This window comes from Scatophagus argus, chromosome 10, assembly GCF_020382885.2.
Source record: "Scatophagus argus isolate fScaArg1 chromosome 10, fScaArg1.pri, whole genome shotgun sequence".
In the NCBI taxonomy this organism is placed as follows: domain Eukaryota; kingdom Metazoa; phylum Chordata; class Actinopteri; family Scatophagidae; genus Scatophagus; species Scatophagus argus.
This window is the reverse complement of record NC_058502.1, coordinates 22,515,687-22,533,375: the sequence shown is the minus strand read 5'-3', so window position 1 is coordinate 22,533,375 and position 17,689 is coordinate 22,515,687. Positions and strand designations below refer to the sequence as shown.

Genomic DNA, 17,689 nt, shown 5'->3' with positions numbered 1-17,689 from the left:
GCAGGTGATGAGTCAGGTCAGCCCTGGTCTGCTCTGCTCCAGGAGAAACAGGTAGGCACAGGGAAAACACACAGGGACATGGAAACAGAAACCCAGCTCTTTAAAACCCTTTCTGAAAACATCAGTGCACTGTATGTGTGGACTAGACCGGAGTCTGCACATGCATATTGTGACAAAGCTGTCACTGCAAAGCAGCTGTGTTTTCTCTGTTTAACAAACAATTAAACGTGAATAACAAGCTGCACTCTGTACTACACTATGCTGTCAGAGGCAAAGGAACAATTTCTACTGGCAGAATGCCTTTATGTTATTAAATAATTATTTGAATCTGTATTTATCGATATTATGATTGTGAATTCATTATTTAATGACCAAGAATATGAATATGAGGTTTGTATGTTTTTGTTTGTGGTTTTTTTTAATAATGTTCATTATTTACGAGGTTAAATTTAGGCTTTTTTTTTTTTTTTTAATTTCTTGAAGTTATGCAACATAGCAAGCCCAATGCTTAGGAATAATCAACCTCACATGAACCTTTGGCACCAGACTGAGCAAGTGGAGTTGTTAGGATTGGGTTCTGTTTTTTTTATTTCTATTTCCCCATCTTCTCTCTCTCTCTCTCTCTCTCTCTCTCTCTCTCTCTCTCTCTCTCTCTCTCTCTCTCTCTCTCTACCCTCCTCTGGTCTTGTTAGTGTGTGTGTGTGTGTGTGTGTGTGTGTGTGTGTGTGTGTGTGTGTGTGTGTGTGGCTGGGCGGAGCTATCTTCTCCCTGTGATCCACTTATCTGTGCACCTGTTGCTCATCTAGTCCAATCATCACCTCGCTTCCCCACCTGCTTTAAAAGGCCAACTCCCCCGCTCCACTGATGCCAGATTATACTGTCAGTTCTGTTTGTGTGGATCTGAACATCCAACATTAGACTGAATCTTTGAAAGTAAGCTGTGAATGCATTAAGGGTTGAAATGACAAACATCAATACAATCAATAGTGAAAGTACACACGGTGTCACTGAGAGCAAGTTTTAGGGGGACATTAACTGAAGCACAAAACAATGCAAAGCTAACTCAAGCAAAATCATAGGTCTTTAGAGTAGAAATTGCTAAACCTTTCCTGATACACAGTAGAACCTAGCACAATCTAAATACTTGTGTGGCCACTCTGTTTTTTAATACAGAGCTGCAATCACCACTGTGCTCCACCTGGCTCTCACATACCTGGACAATAAGGACACTTGCATTTGAATACTGCTCATAGACTTCAGCTCAGCATTAAACACCATCATCCCTTAGTATCTGGTTGGAAAGCTGAGCCTGCTGACCCTGAACACCTCCCTCTGCAACTGGATCTTGGACTTTCTATCTGAGAGACTACAGAATGTCCGGATTGGCAGCAGCTTCTCCAGCAACACCACACCGAGCACTGGAACCCCACAAGGCTGTGTGCTTATCCCTTTGCTGCTCACACTGCTGACTCATGACTGAATGGCAATGCACAGCATTAATCACATCATTCACTGGTGACATGACTATGGAGGATCTCATCAGCAAGAACGACAAGTCAGCTTACAGAGAGGAAGTGCAACATCTAATAGACTGGTGCAAAGTCGACAACCTGGCCCTGAACATTAACAAGACCAAAGAGATGGTTGTGGAGTTCAGAAGAGCATAGAGTGGCCCTTCTCCACTCCAATTGTGGAGTAAGCTGAAGAAAGCTCATCTTCCTCCCCCCATCCTCACCACTTTTTATAGGGGGACCACTGAGGGCATCCTGTGCAGCTGCATCACTGCCTGGTATGATAACTTCACTGCGGTGGATCACAGGGACTTACAGCAGGTAGAGAGAGCAGGAGATCACAGGGCTTTCTCTCCCCTCCATCAAGGACACTTGATTTCAGATTTCCAGTTAACCAGAATACATTTTTTACTGCAGTACTCCCAAGTAAAATAAAGGATTTCACATCAACAGAGCTTGAGTCTCCCAGAATCCATAGTTTTGTGTCCTGTTAAATTTAAATTCCTGTTACCCTTGAAGTTAATTCAATAGCATGTTTCCAAAATTCTTCTATCATTGGGCAACTCCATAGCATGTGTAAAAGGTCACCATCAGTAAGTTTACATCTCTGACATCTGGAGGAGATGTTGCTGTCAATTTTATGTAACCTCTAAGGAGTGTAATATGTCCTATGAGATATATTAAATTGAATTAGCCTATGTTTTGTAGAGATTAACACAGTTTGTGCCTGTTCCAGTAGATGATGCCAATCTTCCTCCTCATAAACATAGCCTAGGTCTGCTTCCCATTTTAATTTGGTGGATATTTTATCACAAGCAGGTAACTTTCCATTGATGATTCCATATATAGAGGTTATTAATCATTTTGTTGATCTGCTTAGTTTGTTACATAAATGGGTTTAAAGAGGAGTTTCTTTTGGAATATCTGGGAATGTTTCTTTAGATTTCACCCAGTCTCTAATTTGTTTGAGCTCTACTGCAGGAGGACTTGATGTGCCAGGAGAATCGCTGCTCAATATTCTGTTCTTGAATGGAATGGTTCAAGATTCCAGAATGGAATCGTCAATATCGGATTACGAGGTTCAGTTCTGGATTCTGTTCCAGCATTCCAAAACAGCATAGTCAGTTCCATGATTTTATGTTGTGTTCTGGAATTTAATGTTTGAACATTCCAAACTGGATGGTTCTGTTCCAGAATGGAATGTTGGAACATTCTAAAATAGAATTCCAGAATGGAATGCCTTAATGTTCTAGAATGGATTTCTTGGGTCGGAATTATTGAAACTTTCTAGAATGGAAGGTTATAAAATAAAATGAGCTCATGATTGCAAACCATCTCCACGAATTAGATGCAGTCAAACCATCACTCCTGGTTACAAAAACAACAGAGGTGTCTTTGGATGTTCGGGAGGAAGACATTAAAGACGCATTGAAGTGCAGATTTCCAGATGTCACAAGAGTGCATACTGCTAACTCTGTGAACTGTTTAAGGACAACCTATGCTGCTGGAATGGTGGTGTGCCATGGTTCTACTGCTGGGTTGCCAGACTTTGCAGAGGTGCTACAAATAATGATCGTTCATAACAAACCAGTGTTTGTCATCAGACTAAAAATGGCATGGTACAATGAGCACCTTAGAAGTTATGAGATGGAGAACACAAGCAATGAACAAGTAATTGAGCAAAAGTATCTTCCAGATTTTTACCCTTTGGCGGCATACACTCTGGCAGGAAGACGTCTGGTAAGGGTTATTAGTGATCATAAATGTGGGATGAACAAAACAATTTTTGTGTTTCTGATGTAGCTTTCTCTGCCAGGATGGCCACCCTAGCAAAGCTCCGCATCATTTTTGGAGACGACGATATTCGCAAACTCATTCTACCTGCAGGCATACCAGATAGCCTCACAGACCTTATTTAAGCTATCAGAGATTGTTTTGATATTCCTGAGGATTTTTCTGTGCTTTACCAGGACATGGATTTCAATGGTCATTTTTTCACTCTAACCAGCATTGGAGATGTGGAGGACAAGGCAACATTGAAAGTTATGCCAGTAAAGCCAGTTGTCCTCACTCTCAGTTCAGTGGAAGAAATAGAGTTTGACTCACCGCCACCACGAGAATCCTCTGATACTATCTCCACCCACTCATCATCATCAGACACTATCATTCTCTCCTCCCCTGATGAACGCGGAAATTGGCGGAACCATGGCCAGCCAGATTTGAAATATCAACATTTTCCTTTGATGTAGAACCACCATCATCAAGAAGGCCAGCCATGTTGTGGGACAGGAACTGGACTCTCTGACAGTGGTGTCTGAGAGGAGGATGTTGTCCAAAATAAGAACTATACTGGACTTTCCCTCTCACCCTCTCTACAATGTGCTGATCAGCTACATGAGCTCGTTCAGCAACAGACTCTTACTGCCACGATGCACCACAGAGCGACACAGGAAATCATTCCTGCCTGTCGCCATCAAACTGTTAAACTCAGCACTGTGATGGACACACTCACTGTATATACAATGTACATATTGGCTACTTCTACTTTTACACATTGTACATACCTGTATTTTTAAATTTTCTTACAAAAATTTTTGAATACAGTTTTTTGTAAATACCTGTACTTGAGATTTTAGTTTTTCTGTAAATACCTGTACTTGAGATTTTAGTTTTTGTTTTATCCTATTTTTATACTCTGCACTTTTCTCCTTTCTTGGTCGGGAATACTGCATGTGCAATTGTCTGTAGAAACAAGAATTTCCCTCCAGGGATTAATAAAGGAATTCTGATTCTGATTCTGATTCTGATTTCCAGGCTGGAAACCAAGCATTCTTGAAGGATTGTACCCTGCTCAACCACCCAAGTTTGACAAGCAGCATACTGGAGAAGCTTGCAGAGGTGGTTTTTGGTTACACGCCAGACCCCACAGGGATTCAAATTTTGACAGTGGTCGAAGCCTTAATCGAAAAGTTCCCATCTCTCAGGGAACCAGGGTCTTTTAATGGCCTTTATGAGTGGCAACAGAAAATGAAATGGAAAATGGGGAATTACTGTGCAAAACTGAGAGGCCATCAACTTGCCTGTCCAGAGCTGAAAGTAAACTCGCTGAAGAGGTCAAATGAGAATGGCTTAAGCAAAGGCATCAAAAAGTCCAAGAAAGCAAAGGTATACTACCTGCCTCCACTGCCAATTGGAGACACAGAAGTCACTTTAGAAAAGGAGAGGGTAGAAATGCTGCAAGAAATGAAGAAGAAAAACAATGAGAGGATAATATCTGAGAAAATGTTAAGATCTTTTTCCTTCCGAAGACAGGAAGTTGTAAAGCAGTGCCCCGCCATCCATGACCTGCTTTTTTTCTGAAGCTCAGGTAAAACAAGTGTCTGCTGTTGCTGGAATGCTGAAGTCAAAAGATTATTCAGCCAGAAGAGTGTGGTAAAAAGCAAACTTAGAAATTGATTGTCTTTGCAGACCTTTAACTCCATCCCGTATGTCCGATATGGTTTGAAGTTGCCTAGTGAGGCTTGTCTGATTATGTTTAGCAGCTTTTTGCCACATCAGCTGCTTACTCATTTAAGTCAGCTCCCTCAGGTGCTCAAGATGACCTACTCTTTCGGCGTGGAGGGGGGTGAACTTGAATTGAGGCCAGACTAGTTAACATCATATTTGTCACATTGCCATTTAGATTGTTAATGTTGTCAGGATAAAACTGTCTATACAAATACATACTATACCAAAAAAATGTTTAAAATGTTATAGTTATGGCAAAAAATGTTGTGTTTGAAAAAAAAAAAGTTTACTGTGACTTGTTGCAGGCTCCTAAGTGGAGCATAAGGTTAGAAACTAAACCAAACTTAAGAAAACAAACAAACAAATAAAAACCAACATAATCTTAACCAAAGCGTCCGTTTTGGGGACTTTGGTATTCTAACATTTCTCTATACAGGGCAAAATCGATTTGTATAATGAGGTCCTAGACAAAACATTAAAGCCATGAAGTTAGAGAGAAATGACGGCCTATTTCAGTGGCAAAATTCAAACTCCTGCCTCCTTGAGAGATCATCCCGCTTTCCATGTCTTTCAGATCAAACTCGTCTCATCTAGCCAGTTGTCTTCACTTTCCTGAACTATAGTTTTGAACTACTTTTAATTATCCTGTTGTGTCTCAATTTAAATGATCTGAACTTTATTCTTTATTTTCATGTGTTATCTTTTTTTGTGGGTCCACTTGAGCCTTAAACAAAATTTAACAAGATCCCTCTAAAGCCTTTAAACCTTCAAGTTTGACTACAATAATAGTCCAGAATTGCAGAGTTGGTGATGATTCTGTAGATTTGTAGCCACGAGCAACACTTTTACATACACATAGTTCTAAATAACCATTTGCATGTTTCCATCAGTCTGTGAGGGCAAGTTCCATCTCAGCAAACTGCATGCAAAACCAGCCAGACAAACCCTAACATAGTCAAATGACCCTTGCAACATAGAAATACTCACAAACATATCTGTGCACATTCACCACTGGCACTATCTCCATTCAAGAAGTTTCTATTATTAGATGTGAATGTCTTCCATGATCTTTCTTAGGCTATCCACTGAATGCTGAGGGATGGTCTCTGGGGTTTATCTAAGAGGCTTTAGTCTGCTGTTCACAGATAGCCTGTCTGAGATGACATTTTTAGCCAAAAGCTTGTGCGTGCTCCTGCACAAACACTATGAGGACAAAAATACTGGGCCACTTGACCATTACACCAACAAGGACTTTAATGACACCACATTCATACAGCTTCTGCTCTTCTGGGAAGGCTTTTCACAAGATTGTAGAGTGTTTCTGTGGGAATTTTTGCCCATTCTGAGGAACTGAGGAAATCAACGAGCCACAGCCACCAGAGATTATCTTTGCTAATCACTAATATTCATAAAATTATTAATAAATGCTCTTAATTACAAACCAAACAAACTGGAAAGGCAGTCTCGATTTGATGTTCAAATGAAGAGTGAAGGGTTGAATCTGAGTACTAGCTGTCAGAATTCAGCATTTAGGTCCACAAATAGAAATTGTATCTCCCAAAGTATGGTTATATACAAAAGAAAATAATGCACATTCAAAAATACTCCTCATATACTTGTTTTAATCTGAGGTGCAACCTCTTACTGGGAGCCAGTCATACTTAAGGATCATGGAGTGGCACTTTGGGTGGCCAGTCAGAGTTCAGGGGTGGCCAGTACCATCAAGGACACCCTTCTGGATATGCCTTTGATAGTTTCAGACACACAGGAGTGCTATATATGTTTTAGCAAGTTGTTGTGCCAGTCAAGCTTGTTAACCTATTACTGTTGGAAGTGTAGACATTTGGCATCCTTTAGTGTGATTGTTTTAAATTGCATCTACACTTGTCAAGCATTTAAATATTTGCATAGCCTGTTAGTCTACTCTCCTTTTTGCATACAGCAAGATACATATTTAACTTCTTCTTGTCAGTGTCTCTGCGGAAAAGTAAGTTATTAAACGCCTGTCAACATCTGCAATAGAATGTTACATCAATGAAAAAGCAAGAGATGGTTGGGATGGCTGTAGAAAGATCAAGGAGATCTTTCACAATCTGTTTTAATTATTGTTGTACAATGAAGTTGTACAACAAAAAAATTAGTTGTCCTTGTGTTGTCATCCTTTCATGATACAAACATATATGAAGGGATGAATAAATAACATAAAAAGACAGTTATCTCAGGTATTCCACATGTGAGACCAGAGGCCATCTCTGAACAGAGACTGCGATGACCCCTGTGCCAGCTCAGTTTACTGAATGAAGGCTGGGAGATGCAGTTGAATGCTTTAAATTATCAGTAAGTGCACCTTTGAGGTTAGGCATCGTTAACATAAATTTCTACTACACTGAGCTAATCTACATCTAACATGTTGCTATAGCTTAATGTTAGTGAATTGATTATCATGACATGTTTCCTGGAGCTACACAGTACTGAGTGTGTCCTAGACATCAGAGTATAAAGTCTTCCCATCACGATCCTCCCATGTAATACACGTCCTGGGTCTGTGGGCTATCCTGGTGACATCCAGTTCAGGTTTAATGTAGTACCACTTGTTGAGCAGCTGGTTCATCTGCTCCTGCTTTGATATTCCATGAAGTCTCTCCTCTTCATCCTCCCACTCCTCTTGGGACCTTGAGATGAAGGGTGGGTGTGGAAGACGAAGTACAGCATCCTCCTTCATGTCTTCAAAAAACTGCACCACACATTTCCGGGCAAAAACACGAGCATGCAAGATGCAGGTTTCGTCAAAGAGTTTCTGCTCTATGTCAAGGTAGTTGCTCCAGTAACGCGTCTGCATGAAGGTACCGTGGTCATCAAAACAAGGCTTGATGAGGCGCCCCAGTGCTCCCAGTACAATCAGGAAGAGTAGGATTGACCAGCCAACTGCCTGGACAGGGTGGGGAAAGTTAGCTCCACAAACCAACGAAAGCTATCAGTCATTTTATGCAGTGTAGTATAGTGTATAGTCTGAAATGCTAAATGTCCAACTTGTCCAACATGTTAAAGTGAAAGGTGTTCTTGAACTATTTGGAGTACATGTTGAGTAATTGAGTAATAGAAATTTGATTCAATTTGTGACAGTCGGCTGACTTGGTTGCATTGGTTCTATTGTCTTTATACATGTGAAGAGGCATAGGAAGCACTGAAGGTGAAATTTACAGTGAGCACACCTGAAATGGTAACAAATAATTGGTCATAATTGCTTAAATGCAGTGGGTGGAAGTTGAAGCTGAAGTTGTCATTTAAATTATGATAGATGTATTGGCAATTCTTTTACTGTTCATCTTCATTTTGTCATCCATGGCAAAATGTTTTCCAACATGTCTGATTGCCTGACTGTTCGTGTTTGTTGCACAACTGCACTGTTTTTTACAGATACTGCTGTGGTTTAACCATAGTTATAGCTCAAGGTCAAGCCAAGACTACTGTTCTGGAAAAGGCATGTTTCACCCCATAAGTTTGGATTTTTTCGAAGATGAAGACAATTTATGTGTAAATGAAAAGGATTTTACAATATCAAATAGAAATATGTAATTTACATCTAAATATGGTTGCCTTGGCATTATCGGCTATGTGAAGTGAAGGTTTTGGGTGAGGCTGGGAAGAAACAGTGCTTGATGGGGTGCACATGGATGAAGCATATATGTTGTAGTCCTTGAGATTTGAGGGAAAATTATAACTATGGACTAATGGATTCATCTTTATGCACTGAACATGTTTCAGTTATCCTTCAGGAGTTCAGCTGGACTCAAATTTATTTTACAAGGTTATTTGAGGGTTATTTTCATATTTTAAATTTTATTCCTAAAAACAATATGCAGTCAAACAAGGATCTACAGTTTATAAATGAAAAGGCTGTATGTTTTCCATCATTAAACCTAATAATAATAAGAATGATTATTGTTGTTGTTGTTGTTGTTTACTTAAAATTTAACAATGTTAACCCAAGGGCTGCTATTCTCAATATTTACAGTCCATCTTCAAAATTTAACAACTGCAACAAAGTGGAAACAATTTGGATGAATTCAATTACCTTACAACAACTATCTAATTCCAGTGCCTGTTTACTTTACACACAGGTGGTAGCTATTGTTAGTGGCACCACTAGCTACTCTAGTTATCATGCTATGCACAAATGAATAAGCTCAAATTCAAAAGCAGATCATTTTAATTTACATCATCTGAAATCAAAGACTATTTTATGCATAACTCAGAGCTCAGGTGACTTTACACTATTCTAGAATAGTCTACTGTTGTGTGGAGCTAGAAAGAGAGTGGCGCGGCGAATTAGTTTTCTGTGTCCAAAACATGGTCTAAAATGCTAATAATTCAATGCAGTAATTTAAAGTTTGGCTGAAGTCAGTGAAGATGAATTACTCTTGCAGATTTTCTGTTTTTATTTCTATTCCTTTTTTCTTTTTATTTTAGATACTAAATATATATTTTTATATATTACCTATTTCATCTGTGGGGATCAATAAGGGCTTATCTTGTATCACATGACTCTGATCAGTCCAGGTGTAAGGAATAAACAAACCCTGACCCTGATCTTACATAACAGACCACTGATTTAAGGAGACTAAAAGTACAAAGGTATGTTTGTCTGTTCATATGTGTATTCATGCAGAGGTTAGAACAGCTTACTTGTGAATAGCAGCGAACATAACGAGAGACTGCTTTGGGGAAGGAGCTGTTTCTGAAAATGATATTTTCTTTGCAAGGCACTTTGGCCATGATTTTGATCACATCCAGACCCGTATTGGTGGGCAAACCTGAGAAAACATACCACATTACACATGCTAATAATGTGCCATATGTAACAATATAGAGTGTATGGAGTATACTCATTGTATTTTTCTATGAAGAGTGCAGAATGTGTATTCAGATACCTGAGAACAGTGCAGGGTCCACACTAATACTGAAAGCACAAATGAAGACCTTTCCATCCAGCAAAGTGACCAGAATCCACACCAGTGGTGCCAGGAGGGCCCTCTGGATCATAGCTGAAAACAGGTACCTGAAAGACATAAGTTGCCATAAGTATCAACCTCACATTTTCTACAGCTTGTCCCTCAAATATTTGCATGTTCTCCCTGTGCCTGCGTGGGTTTTCTCCGGATACTCCGGCTTCCTCCCACAATACCAAAAACATGCACATTAGGTTAATTGGCTACTCTAAATTGCCCCTAGGTGTGAGTGTGAGAGTGTGTGGTTGTCTGTCTTTGTGTGTCGGCCCTGTGATTAACTGGTGACCAGTCCAGGGTGAACCCTCTCGCCCGTAGTCAGCTGGGATAGGCTCCAGCTCCCCCACGACCGACAGATAAGCAGTATAGAAAATGGATGGATGGATGGTGATAAAGTTACAGAAAAGAGGACAATGAATACTATATTTATTGGATTTCTTCTATGTCTGTTTGGCAAAGTACCGGAGTCAGAACGTGGTTAGTCTACTTCAGCCTGAACACTGGAAGCAGAGGGAACTAGCCTGATGTTGTCCAAAGAACAACAACAGACCTTGAAAACTCACTGAATAACATGTTTGTTTAATGGGGTACCGTGAGAACTTTAAGATATGATGGAGCATGACCAGTACACAAATGGCTTACCACTTTATTTCTTGAGAATAAAGCCAGTAAGTATATTCCCAGAACATTAAATTATTCCTTTTAAGGTGAATATAAAATATAGAAGTAACTATACTGTCAGCTAGCTGTGTGGTGTCAGATGCTTTTCTTTTCCATTAAATGAGGCAACAAGGCAAGAATTGAATCAGCTGCTAATAGTGATTTAACATGTACCATCTAGTCAAGTTTAAAGTATTTTAGGCATTGGGAACAAAATACCCAAACTGGTACTGAATGATGATAAATGGCTAAAGTGAAATTGTCAGTCACTATCTGAAGAGCCACAAACAAGAAATGAAAAAGAATATCTTAAAATATACCCTTATGTGAAATTAAAGCATTAGCTCTACACTAACTGTACAAAGTCACATAATTCTGACTCTGAGATGGGGGCACCTTGGCCTGACTGCCAATGAAACACCTCTGAATGATGCTGGGTTTTAACTGACACTGTCAAATGGGTATTAATTTAACAAAAATAATTCATTAAAGTAATTATTATTAAGGTTGTAGTTTGCAATAGTTTTGAACAGACCTGCATTATATTAAGAGGTTTCTCTAATGTGTGTACATATACTATATATATTTACATAACTACTTCCACATTAAGCAGCTACAGTAATAAAATACTGCTTACACACTGATGCATTAATGTAAGCAATCTGATTACTTTGGACATAGAATCATGTAAAAATACTTTCCAGTGAGCAGTACTTTTACTGCTGATACCTTAACCACATGAAGCAAATTATAGTAAATAATATTTGTGTACTTTTACTACTGGTACTTGCTGTTCTGGTACTTTCAGCAAAATATCAGAGTACATATTTTGCTACTGTATACATGATATATGAAAATGAGAATGCAAAATTATAATAGCATTATAAAAATTGTTTTGCTGTGAAATAAAAATGAATCAAAAATCTTTATCAACAATAGCAATTTTATCAACTATATGTGTTAAATCTCTCTCTCTCTCTTACTTTTACAGTGAAAGGTTGAGGTAATAATTAGAAAAATTTGGCCACTCCGGAGGGTCCCTACTCTAACTCTGATTGTGACTGGCTCTTATCAACAAGGGCTTTCACCTGCAATCCCCATTTACTTTCATGTTTTTCGTTGGTACTAATATGCTCAACTGACTGTGTACTCAAATGTAATAGTAAGAATTGTTTGCAATCAAAATCAACATGATGGCTAGTTTACAGTCACTAATTTGTATTGAAAATAGTTCTTCGTTCTCCATATGTTTCTGTGAGACAGACTTAGTAAATTAAAGAAGCAAATTTTTTGACTCACTTAACCACAGCAGGATTTTTGGATCTTTTCCCTGTGGGTCTCATCCACTCGTCCATCATGACGCTTGTATGTCGGTTAACTAGGACCCCCAGAAAGAACAATATAATGGGTGGGACAATCATTATTCCCAGAGAGTACAGTTTGTTGTACTGAGGAAGGCACGGGCAGTTAAAGTCAAAGCTGGTGTAGAGTTTGACGCTGACCAAGGCCAGGATGATACAGATCCCGTTGGAGATGGACTCAGAGTTGGACTGGAAGTATTGCAGCACTAATTTCAGACGCTCCATATCTTAAATACACTGTAGATAGTGTTGAGTCTGAAAGTAGATCCAACCACTGCTTGGGTTTTAATTCAAGCAGTGATGAAAAAAGTAAAAAAAAAAAAAAAAAAAAAGATCCAGTAGCTTGCGTTGAAAAGCTTTTAAGAAGAAAATTTGCACATGTAGTCATATGCGCAGATGTTTATTTCATTTTAACCTCACAATATGACGTAATCCTTTCTGAAGATTAGTCATAAGCCACAGTTTCAGAAGTGTCTGAATAACCTGAATCTTTGTGGGAAGACGGCAGTTACGATGTGAGTGCCGCAATGATCCAGCGGGAGTAAGAAAACGCATGAATACACCTGACCAGGTGACAGAGCTATGGTGCCACACCCTGCCTCATTGTTAAAGCAGCATTCCCATCAAAACCCAACAAACAGAGCAGCAGCAGTAGTTCCTGGTAAGGGCGTATTGTGTCATGACTAGGCCAGAAATTAAATTTTAAAGTGTACTGGACTGTACAATAGATCAATCACTGTTGTGTTTGCATCAAAAAGTTTTTTTTAAATAAAGAAAAATCCCTTATATTCATATAGTGCCTGTGCCAAAAAAGCTGGAATGCTCTGGACAATGCAATACAATCATTTGAAGTGTTCCTGAGCCCATGTGGTAGTATTCTTTTTACAATAATGTGTTTGACTAAGTGGTTAACCACAGCCCATCCTTGTGAGCGACTGATCCTTTCGAGTACACTCATTTGATGGCACTAAAGACTGATATCCAAAATAAAAAGGTTCTTGACACAGGTTTCTGAGGGGTCCAGGCACTGGAAGATGAAGTTGAGGACAATGTTTGCTGTAACGTTGGCAGAACTGCAGGGGTGAGGGAGTGGGTCAGTGGTAGTTTTGAGTTTGGACAGCACAGTGGATTTAAGTGATTTCATGGACCTGTACACATTAAAGATTCCCTCCAGACATGTTTTCAGAGTAACACACCAAAATTTGAGTGGTAACAAGGGAACAAATGAGGAATGAATGAGTTAATGGGTAACTCTTAATCCAATTTTATAGAGTTACTAATGATTAGTTAATGATGAGTTAATCAAGAAACAAGTGAGGAACAAATCAGGAACAACGTGATAATTGATGCATCATTAATTGTAAACTATAATGATGATGCTACAGAACTGACTTTCTTTTTTCATGAGTGGATCCTGATTAATTTGGAATCAACCAGTGAAAAGCAAACAAGCTAGTAATAGTGCGTTAATTACTGATAACTTAATCATTAGTTACTCTTTTCTGTGCCCTTTCAAGTAAATGAGTAATTGCTGTTTGCTAAGGTAATCGTAATGCTATAGTTTAAAACTCTGATACAGTAATATAAAAAATGATACTTTGCAGCAATTAAATTCCAATATTTATGCAACCAAGTCAATTTTTTGTTTGTTTGTTTGTTTGTTTTTTTACAAACACCTTGTCCAAGAGCTGCCTCCACATCCTTTTCCATCCCGAAGGAGAAGTTATGAAAAACAGGCACATGATTCCTTAGGGACTGGCTTTATTTGTCTTTCCTCTTCTCAAACTGAGACTGCTTGTCCAAAAAATAAATAAATAAATAAATAAAGAATATAGTAATAAAGACATATAGTAATAAATAATAAAGACAATAAAGAAATCACTGTTGAAAATAAATACCCCCCCGCCCAATCTGACTCCACCTTTGAACCCTTGCATCAGGCCACCAAGTGTTTACCATCTCGTCTGCATTGAGGAGGGAGACGAGTGGAAATCATAATTCAACACCTCCTATGGCCATTTCAAATAACTAATCATGCCCTTCTGTTTCACTGATGTCTCCGCCTGTCATGAGACAGGAAAGGACTGCTTTTAACAGGACACTTGGAATAACTGGTAAACATGTAGCTGGGATGTGTGACTATTGTGACACACAGGAAACAGTTGACCATATTGTATTTAATTAGGCTAGAATTGTCACTAAATTATTTATTATGATCAGCGATAACAGTAAATACAGATATTAAACTCTGAAATAGAAGAAATGCTACAATAGGTCTATATTTTTTTCTTGGGAAAGACAGGTCTTAGCAGAAAGCAGCATAGTCTTTAGAGCCAATCCGATCCACACTCCGCTGCAGTAGATGGCGCTAACGCACCTAAAAGCTGTTTGCTCTGAGGTGTGCGCGCGCAGCCGGAAGAACGTTGTTGTGTTGCCCTGTTCCCTTGTCAGCTCCAGACATGTCTGTCCTGTGGTTGTCTGCTTCTACCAGCAGATGTGTACTTTCTAAGAGTCTAACTGTGGAATCTGCTTTTAGAGGTTAGTGTATGTGTTTCAGTAGGTTAGCTGCTAATGTTGCCTCAGTTGTTAACCCCAAGAAAGACCAAAAAAAAAACAAAACAAAAAGAAAAATATTGTAGTGTTAACAGAGACAATGTTTCATAACATTACGTCGGAGAGCATGATGTAACATGACTTTTTACCTTAAATGTAAACGTCGGCAGCCTACCAGAATAACGCTGGCCAAGGTTAAGCTAAATCAGAGTTGGAAGTCCCAGATGTCAGTGTGAAATGAATGACTGTGTCCGTTGTATTGCAGCGGTTGTTATTTTTTTTCCCCCGTGTCGGTTTCTCGTGTCTTGTTCAGGGTGGTCACGGGCGGCCAGCGGAACGCTGAAGGACAAGGAGCCGCTGAAGAAAGCTAAAACCCCGCAGGGTCGGTTTGACAGCCCCGAGGAGAAGAGCAAAGATGTTCTGGAAAGTGAGAATGATGCTGGGTGAAATACTCTCTGTGCAGTCTGCTTGGGACCATTAGAACCACCCCACAGCCTCGGACAGTTGTAACTTTACCAGGCTGGATAAAGCTATTGAAACATCAGTGATCATTATACATTCATACAAATAACTAAAATTAGGGATTCACACTATATCTGTGGCTATATTATCTTCCTGTAAATTAAAACTGAAATTGTTTTTATTGCAGCAGTAGTTGAGCTTCAGCAGTAATGTTAAGCACTAGCTGCAGCCCTTGTTTCACTGTTGAATGAACACAAATATAATCATGATGAATGAATGAATTTATATTGATTCCAATGCTACTTGCAAGCACTTAAAAAGAAATGTAAAGATATAGAAGAAGGTCAGAAAGTATGGCATTTCTGTTGATTACAGTTTGTTAAAATTTTATTGACACTGGGTAGTTAAACGTGTCAGTCTGGGAGTGTATATTTTACCTCGTTCAGCTTTGTTTGGCCTATCTCTGTTTTTGTCCTCCTTTAAATTGTTCTTAGACTCTGTGTAACTTTAAGAGCAGTTTAAATGAAGTTAAATTCCTCGTGTATGAACACACACTTGGCCAAAAAAGATGATTCTGATTCTGACTCTGACAAACATATAAAGTTCACATTGTCTAATGGATAAACGCCAAATGAATGTTTTGCAGTGAGGGTTTAGTTTATCAGGTCCACCCAGCTGAAGCCGATGCAGTCTAATACAGCAAATGCGACCTTGATGAACGTTGTAATGTTCGGTTTTTGTTTCAGGGCTGTAGTTGTTGGTTCTGTTGAATTGCAATGCGTTATACATAGATATGTTTATAATATTTGTACATTCAATTTATGCTTTGTATACAGTTTCAGAAACACCTTTCAGTCTCATTTTGGATCATGATGGACGGTGTTTGCAGTCTAATTTTAAGGATTGTTGAGTTCATGATATTTAATGTTCTCTTATTTCTGTTTCCAAATTTCACATAACCTCAGCGACGAGCAGATCTGCATTATGTGAACAAACCAATAGAGTGACGTAGCCAACTGGGTGGCCATGCTGATTGGACAAATTACTTAATGTGACTCTTCCTTGTAATAGTTACTTGTGCCATAAAAGAAGGGGTTTTAATGTAGCATTTCAAAATTAAGAAAAAAATTTTCTGGGTCATGATTGCAGTTAAAAACGTTTGTGATATTTTTTGGTCAGATTGCCCACCTGTACCTCTCAGTGTAACTGTCAAAAGTTTATTCTTCAGCTTGGAAACAGTACTTTGACAGAAATTAAGAAAACACTCTTAATTCAAGGCCCACTTACTATCACCGTCCAGAACTTACAACGAAATCTCAAAATGTGGAGTTGGCTTGGTGGTCGTTATGTGCCAGTATTGAACTCTACAACTTCATTAGCTAAGAAAGACTATGAAATATGGTCTGAAGCTTAGGAAAACCTGGAGGTTGAGTCAAAGAATGTTTGTCAAAGCTCCAACAAAAGCTGAATATTATAAACTCAATGAAAACGAGGAAAGTGACTGCATTCATTTTAACTTGGTGGACGTTATCAGCTGGGTACTGTGGAAACAAACTTTTGAAGAAAGTAAAGACGTTGTGGAAGGAAAGCTTAACTAAAGAGGTGGGGGTTTTTTAGATTGAACCATTCTGTTGTCCTCTAGAGTTCCCTGACGATGTGAACCCTGTAACCAAGGAAAAAGGGGGTCCTCGGGGTCCGGAGCCCACCCGCTACGGAGACTGGGAGAGAAAGGGCCGCTGTGTCGACTTCTAGATCATTACCCAAACAGTGTCACTTTCTGCACCGTTGAGTTTTTGTTGTTGAAAGGTCTGATGCAGTTTTATATCTTAAGTGTATCCTGTCTGTTAATGTTGCTGTGTGTTAATGCATTTTGTTCAGGGGGTCATGCTCATTAAACAAAATATTATCAAAATCACTTGAAATACTTGAATCTCAAAGACATGTTTTGCACATTAATGGTTTTGTTGCAGGTGAGAGTGAGACATGGTTCAGAGTACTGGAACTGCAAGCTCATAATAAAATGAAAGAAGATTTTGCTCATTAAATTTTTGTCCTGTCTGTTGTCTATTTATGGCTATTAAATCAATTTTTCAAGTTTTTGTGAGACTTTTGCCACTGAATTTTATTTTTCTATCCCCATTGTTGTTATTATCAGTCATTGTAAAATCAGTGGTAGTATCAGGATTTGTAGAGTTTCTTGCTAAAACACACAGTACTGTATGTCTGATCAGTTTTTGTACTCAAGATATTCTGCACTTCCTTCTTTGCCCGCTGAGCGGGGGTAAAGAGCCGCGAAGCCCGCTCCTCCTATTTCCTAATGTGTTCAGCTGTATTATGTTGGCTTCAATGCCGTCAGCAATATTGTACGTAAGTTACTAAATTAACATGATTGACTTGTTTTATGTTATTTAGACATGTTTCTTAAATAGTACTTTTGTATACGTAAAATTTAATCACACCCCACACACATTGTACATGTACATGTTACATGCATGCTATAGATAATAGTGACTCTTCTTTTGATGAGCAGGGATTAATTATAACCGATAAATAAATGAGTACTGATTGGGTTACTATTTCCTTTCTTTATAGCAAGGACCGTTTTGCCGATTACTCATTGACTTATTCT

General features: G+C 38.9%; 2 protein-coding genes across 2 annotated transcripts; one reads left to right on the top strand and one right to left on the bottom strand.

The window, feature by feature from the left end:
* Positions 1–5,788: 5,788 nt before the first annotated feature.
* calhm3 (calcium homeostasis modulator 3) lies at positions 5,789–12,304 on the bottom strand. Its single transcript, XM_046402146.1, has 4 exons — positions 11,984–12,304; positions 9,950–10,077; positions 9,705–9,832; positions 5,789–7,947 (listed from the first exon to the last, which is right to left on the bottom strand). The coding sequence occupies exons 1-4, from the start codon at positions 12,268–12,270 to the stop codon at positions 7,501–7,503; spliced, it is 990 nt and encodes a 329-aa protein (XP_046258102.1). The 5' UTR covers positions 12,271–12,304; the 3' UTR covers positions 5,789–7,500.
* Positions 12,305–14,428: 2,124 nt separating this feature from the next.
* On the top strand, positions 14,429–17,105 carry sdhaf4 (succinate dehydrogenase complex assembly factor 4). The gene is made up of 3 exons (XM_046402258.1): positions 14,429–14,583; positions 14,912–15,025; positions 16,703–17,105. Exons 1-3 carry the CDS (start codon positions 14,505–14,507, stop codon positions 16,810–16,812), a joined length of 303 nt encoding a protein of 100 aa, XP_046258214.1. The 5' UTR covers positions 14,429–14,504; the 3' UTR covers positions 16,813–17,105.
* Positions 17,106–17,689: the final 584 nt, after the last annotated feature.

Excerpts from the sequence above, each read along its gene's own strand:
- calhm3 (XM_046402146.1), bottom strand. The coding sequence starts at position 12,270 with ATGGAGCGTCTGAAATTAGTGCTGCAATACTTCCAGTCCAACTCTGAG. Across the intron at positions 9,833-9,949 it reads GGACCCTGCACTGTTCTCAG|GTTTGCCCACCAATACGGGT; the intron begins GTATCTGAATAC and ends ATGTTTTCTCAG. Across the intron at positions 7,948-9,704 it reads ATGTTCGCTGCTATTCACAA|GCAGTTGGCTGGTCAATCCT; the intron begins GTAAGCTGTTCT and ends CACCCTGTCCAG.
- sdhaf4 (XM_046402258.1), top strand. The coding sequence starts at position 14,505 with ATGTCTGTCCTGTGGTTGTCTGCTTCTACCAGCAGATGTGTACTTTCT. Across the intron at positions 14,584-14,911 it reads TGTGGAATCTGCTTTTAGAG|GGTGGTCACGGGCGGCCAGC; the intron begins GTTAGTGTATGT and ends TGTCTTGTTCAG. Across the intron at positions 15,026-16,702 it reads GAGCAAAGATGTTCTGGAAA|AGTTCCCTGACGATGTGAAC; the intron begins GTGAGAATGATG and ends GTTGTCCTCTAG.